This window comes from Bemisia tabaci, chromosome 9, assembly GCF_918797505.1.
Source record: "Bemisia tabaci chromosome 9, PGI_BMITA_v3".
In the NCBI taxonomy this organism is placed as follows: domain Eukaryota; kingdom Metazoa; phylum Arthropoda; class Insecta; order Hemiptera; family Aleyrodidae; genus Bemisia; species Bemisia tabaci.
In genome coordinates, this window is record NC_092801.1 from 16,135,226 (window position 1) to 16,141,095 (window position 5,870).

Consider the following 5,870-nt stretch of genomic DNA (forward strand, 5'->3'; position numbering starts at 1 on the left):
ATTGTTTAAAACCCGAAAGACCGCTGAGCACTCGAAGCTCCCCAGAAGGTGATCGCGCTTGAAAATTTATGGTTGAACATTCCAGAGGAACTAAAAACGGGCGAAGTTACTAATTTATACACAAAGGCTGAGGCCTTTTTGGCAAACGCGCGGGTTTCTACTTCAACTTCTGGTTCGAAACAATCTACGATGTGTCTCGACTTCGATTTAAGGGCCGCCGAGGCCACAGTGGCGGACTTCACTGGAAACGCAGAACAATTAAAAGATTTCTTGGACTGTGCGCGCTTGTATCGGAGTATGTTGAAATCTGATTCCAAACATCTTTTTCTACAATATTTATCAAAGGTGAAGCTCAAGGGAAAGGCAAAATTAGCCATATCTACCAACATTGGTACCTTCGATGATTTTGAGAAACATCTTAAAACCAGGTTCAACCCCAAAACCACCATCGCAGCCGTACAGAACGAACTCGCGGCGTTGAGCCAAGGGTCATCTTCCGTCCACACCTTTGCTTCAAAAATCGAAGACCTCATTTGCAGCAATTGCAGCCTTAATGATCTTCTAGTGTTAGAAAAAGGCGAGTCCTCGACGGACTTGATCCAGGAATTTAGTGACTTAACAGCGTTAAATGTGTTAAAAAAGGGTTGCAACGAATCTATCCAAGGCGATATTCCGCCTTCCACCCTGTCCACAATGTTGAAAAACAAGGACAAAATGCCCATTGGTAATGGTCGAGTAAACAACGGTAATGGTGAACGGCTGGATCTCGATGATAATTTTTTCGATGCACTGGTAACTTTGGAGAACAATGTTGACAGCGCAAGGTGGAGTAATCTCAGTCAATCAAAAATTACTGACTACTTCCAAAAATACAACTCTACTATTTTAGGTTACTCTTGTGTGACTAGAGTACCTAATTGATAATAATTAATAATTTTAAAATTAAATATAAATAATTAATAATTAATAACTTAGTGTAATTTTTACTTCCGTAAAGAAACAAACTGATATTTTTGGTTCCTTTTGGCGTAAATCCGTCCATTTGCTCCTCTATATTCGAACCTCTCTAATTCGAAATTTCTCCACATGGAATCTTTTCAATTCGAACTCTCTTTATATTGAAACCTGTTGAATATTACAGCATGGTGTAGGACTTTTGGATCACCCTGTATACTTTGTTAGGATCCTCATTTGGGCAAAATTACTGGCCAAATGGACGGTTTCTAACCAGAGTGCTTTTGCAAGTACTTCAATGATTTGTTCTTCTTTGAAGAAAAGGAAGAACAAAGATTGCATCAGAATGATTTTGTATGGAGTGCTTCAGGATATGCTTCCTTAATTTGGTTTTTTTGGTGAAGGTGGCTGAGCAATGACCGCAGCTGAATGATTTCCCGCCAGCATGTAAGTGCAAATGTCGGCTTAAATGTCTCTTCTGTGAAAAAGATGCAGAACAATGATCGCACCTGAACGGCCCATTCTCACCGGTGTGTATTCGCATGTGAAGTGATACATTGGCTTTTACAGAATATGAGGCGGGACAATGACTACATTTGTATGGTTTCTCACCGGTGTGCGACCGCATATGAACCCTTAAAATGGTTCTTTGGTTAAAAGTGCGAGGGCACTTGCTACAAATGAATGGTTTCTCACCGGTGTGTCTTCGCAAATGATTAACCAGTACGGATTTGTGGGAAAAACAGGCAGAACAATGACTGCAACTGAATGGTTTCTCACCAGTGTGAATTCGCAGATGGACTTTTAAAGCACCCGATAGAACAAAGGATGCTGGGCAATGACTGCATCTGAATGGTCTCTCACCAGAATGAGACCGCATGTGTGTTTTCAGATGGGATTTTTCAAAGAAAGTGGAAGAGCAGAGACTGCAACTGAATGGTTTCTCACCGGTGTGATTCAGCAAATGAGTTCTTAAAAGATATTTACTGGCAAATGAATCAGCGCAATGACTACATTTGAAAGGTTTCTCACCAGTATGAATTAGCAAATGCTTTTTTAAACTCCTTTTTTCAGTAAAAGACTCAGGGCAATGGCAACAATTGAATGGTTTCTCACCGGTATGTTTCCGGAAATGTTTTTTCAATTCGTATTCATAGAGAAAAGTAGCAGAGCAAAGATTGCAACCAAATGGTTTTTCACCATTGTGATTCTTGAGCGAATGAGCTTTTAAAAGACGTTTACGGGCAAATGAATCAGCGCAATGACTGCACTTGAAAGGTTTCTCACCCGTATGAATTAGCAAATGCTTATTCAAAGTACATTTCTGAGTAAAAGACATAGGGCAATGACTGCAACTGAATGGTTTCTCACCAGTGTGTTTTCGTAAGTGTATTTTTAGTTCGCAATTATAGGTAAAAGTAGCAGTGCAATGGCTGCAACTGAATGGCGTCTTACCCGTGTGCGTTAGCATATGAAGTTGCAATAAGCTTTTAAGGGAAAATGAAGCAGAGCAATCACTGCACCTGAACGGTTTCTTAAGAAAGTGTTGTTGTATATGTTGCTTTAAATCACAATCAGATGAATAACATGCGGAGCAAAAGCTGCACTTGTATGATTTATGACAGAAATTATTTTCATTCCTTACGGTAATTATACCTCTGTTTGGTGACATGCTTGATCCAACACTATTGAATTCATTTTCTTTGGATTCTGCTTCCACGTCAAGGTTTACTTGAGATTGGTAAAGAGGAACATCATCAATATTTTTCAGTCTCACAAAAGGAACCAATGGAACATGAGAAGGTGCTGCATGAATATAATTTTTTGTTAGGATCTCCTCATTCATTTGTGTAAATGTGGCTTCTGATTCATCTGGTTGCGGAGAGATTTCATCCTTGATTTCAAAATTAGTGTGTAACTGATTGGTCAAGTTTTCCTCCTCATTGTCTACCTTGGATTTAAGTTCTGTGGCAAAACCGGCTGGAGCATCGAACGAGTAGGAGCAAATCTCTGGTTGATCTGGTGAAGGAGATCCTTGACACAAAGGATCTTTCTCAATTTTCACAGGGTGGGATGCAAGAATGGTGAATTCCTTGTCGAATCCTGATTCTGGGTCCGATTCTGTTATTTCACAATTTATGAATACCGTGTGACTAACCTCGGGTTTGGTGTCCAGCGAATACTCCATACATTTCATACTCGACACAGCCCCTGAAATTTCGTCTTTTGGAGTGATGAGTTGTGCTATGGACGTGTGTTTTGCTTCTGGTTGATCCATTCAGAATCCTGGATTGAAATCAATTTCAAAATAAATGAGCATATGATTTGGAGAATAAAACAATTGCACATATTGGAAAATGGGATATGAAAGAAATTCAAGATTAGATCATCTGCTGGTATGGCAGATAAGAATTTGGATATGACAGCTTTTCTACATATTGAGTTGCACTCTCAACATTCTTCCTCTCAGCAAATTAAACAACTTCTTTGCGTTTGGTTTCTTTAGCAGGTTAATTTTTAAATTTACTAGTACATTGTTGAATTCTGAGCCTTCTCTAGTGACTTTTTGGTATGAGAAAATTCAGATAGCGTATTCAAAAAAAAAAAAAAAAAAAAAAAACTGAAACACCTAAAAAACATCTAAAATGCCTGGATTAACCTGAGTCTGGATTTGAGGAACCTAGGCGGTTACTTTATAGCAGCAAATTTGAGGAAAAGGAGGCAAAGGAGAAATTTTTCAGAAAAATTGTTACTTTTTTTCGAAAGTATAATACTGGGCAGGTGAGATTTGACGAAAAATAAGTGAAAGTGCAACTGTGAGGATTATACATTTTTTAAATTTTCCTGGGGAAAGCCCCTCAGACCTCCTAGATAAATACATGGGAACATTGCAAATTGGCTACATTGCTACCTCTTCATTCACATCTGAAATGAATAATCCATTCTTGGCGGAGCACCTGGCTCCACTAGAAATTGATTAATTGGACTGCATTTAACAGGAAGGAACCGAGCTACATCAGCTATTGCCAAATTTAACTGGGCAATTTAATTAGTTACAAGAGAATGTTAGTGCTGATTTGTTTGTAAATTTTAAGGAATTTGCATCGTATTATGCATAAAATTCACTTAAAATTGTACAAAAAACTTTTTCATGTAAAAAATTAAACTGTCTGATTAAATTTGGAAATAGCTGATGTGGCTTGGTTTCTTTCTGCTTAAAGCAGTCCAATTTCCCTATGTTTAAATGGAGAGAAAACAATGCTGCTAACTTGCTGCGAATGTTGAAAATTCCATGAGATGTAAACAAATACGTACGAATTATTCAGTTCCACCGTTTGAATGATGCCTTGACAGAAAACCTACAAGACGATTCATCGAACAATATTCACCAATAGTATGATGCGAAAACGGAGATATAGGTAACAGGCCTGAAAGAAAAATCAGATTTTTTAGCATTCAGAAAGTTGTGACATTATTACAAGTTGTGACTGGGGATGGACAAATATTTCATTGATCAAATAATCTGTACAAAGATATTGGAGTCACACTCCATTATTGGTGAAGTTAATCGTACATTTTGATTAATACTTGAAGGTATGGCAAAATTACAACTACCTGTTACGTTCCCTCCAATAGTTCAAAATTGAGGTTTGGTAATGAATTAGCTCTGGAGCTCTGGTCAAGTTCTCCTGTTTTGTCCCTGGCAGCGGAGTTTTGTAAGCGGAATTTTTCCTATAGCTTCTCTACTCCAGTATGACTCGAAAGAAATCCATAGTCTGGAAATATTTTACCAAAAGTTTGAATGACAGAATTGAAAAGTAATCAAAATCGAAAGATTCGATTTCTCAAATAATCGCAATCTAAGTAAAAGTTTCAAATAATTGCATTCTGATTCTATGATCGTTCATCCCGAATTGTGATAGATAATTGTAGATAATCTAAGTAAGAGAACCATGATACGGAGCCTACTTGATCAGCATCGAATAACACCAAACAGAAAAAGTAAAAGGTAAAGGTAATCTCTGATTAGCTGTAAATCAGTACTGCTCCAAAAGTTCAGACACACGTGCCACATTTCATGAGTGTCATGTTAACCACTTTTGATAATGGGCCCACGGTGAACAAGCTCCGATAGCTTGAAAAGCAACAGATTGTTCTCGAGAATTCATTGATTAGAAAAAAAGGAGGTGTTTTCATTTCGGGCATCTTGGATTCTTTTAGATGACGTAGGTGTGTACGGACAATTTTTATCATCAATTTTCTTGGAAATGGTGTGGTTAATGGGAAAAACTCATCCTACTGAGGGTGTTTGAAATCGTATCATGAGTTGATTTAAGTAACAAAATCGGACTTTATGGTTCATTTCTCAGACTTCGAATCCTGGAATTTGCTAGAGCACCGGTACTGTACTACAGGCCTGTACTGACCTACGTAACAACAACGGGTAAACAATCCTCAAGATGCAAACACCTCCTTTTTTTTCTGTATAGAACCTATATGGCATTGCCAGTCGCCGCACACTAATTTCAGGAGTACTTACTGGACGAAGCGGCCTCAAAAGAAGACTTCATTGGCGCAACAGTAACCAGTACATTGAGACTCTATTGAACTCAATATGATCACTGCTACTAAAAATATAACAGTGGCATAGTTGTGAACTGCATTATGGATTTCAATCTTAAAATAAGGAACTTACATAATAATGGATGTCCTTTAAGGGTTGGAATGTCACCATAAAATCATCCACGAACTTGACAGAAAGAGACTCTTTCAAGCATGGCTCCTCGGGCACACGCACAGAAAATTTTTTGGGGTTATGTTTACGTTTACTCCGTCATTTTACGTCATACGCCAAGGAAAAATGAAAAAAGCCGGCAACAAAGCAATCAACGATTATTCGGTGTTTTGTGATTCCG

At 38.1% G+C, this 5,870-nt stretch overlaps 1 protein-coding gene across 3 annotated transcripts; it reads right to left on the reverse strand.

Moving 5' to 3' along the window:
* Nucleotides 1–240: 240 nt before the first annotated feature.
* Nucleotides 241–5,751, reverse strand: LOC109037016 (uncharacterized). 3 transcript variants are annotated; one of them, XM_019051488.2, is made up of 4 exons: nucleotides 5,651–5,751; nucleotides 4,570–4,730; nucleotides 4,270–4,382; nucleotides 241–3,240 (listed from the first exon to the last, which is right to left on the reverse strand). In XM_019051488.2, exon 4 carries the CDS (start codon nucleotides 3,230–3,232, stop codon nucleotides 1,250–1,252), a length of 1,983 nt encoding a protein of 660 aa, XP_018907033.2. In that variant the 5' UTR covers nucleotides 3,233–3,240; nucleotides 4,270–4,382; nucleotides 4,570–4,730; nucleotides 5,651–5,751; the 3' UTR covers nucleotides 241–1,249. The 3 variants fall into 3 exon arrangements, with proteins under 3 accessions (XP_018907033.2, XP_018907035.2, XP_018907034.2); XM_019051490.2 differs by having other exon boundaries at nucleotides 4,567–4,730; XM_019051489.2 differs by lacking the exon at nucleotides 4,570–4,730 and having other exon boundaries at nucleotides 5,651–5,750.
* Nucleotides 5,752–5,870: the final 119 nt, after the last annotated feature.

Bases quoted from the DNA above. Each gene is read 5' to 3' on its own strand.
- LOC109037016 (XM_019051488.2), bottom strand. From the start codon at position 3,232: ATGGATCAACCAGAAGCAAAACACACGTCCATAGCACAACTCATCACT.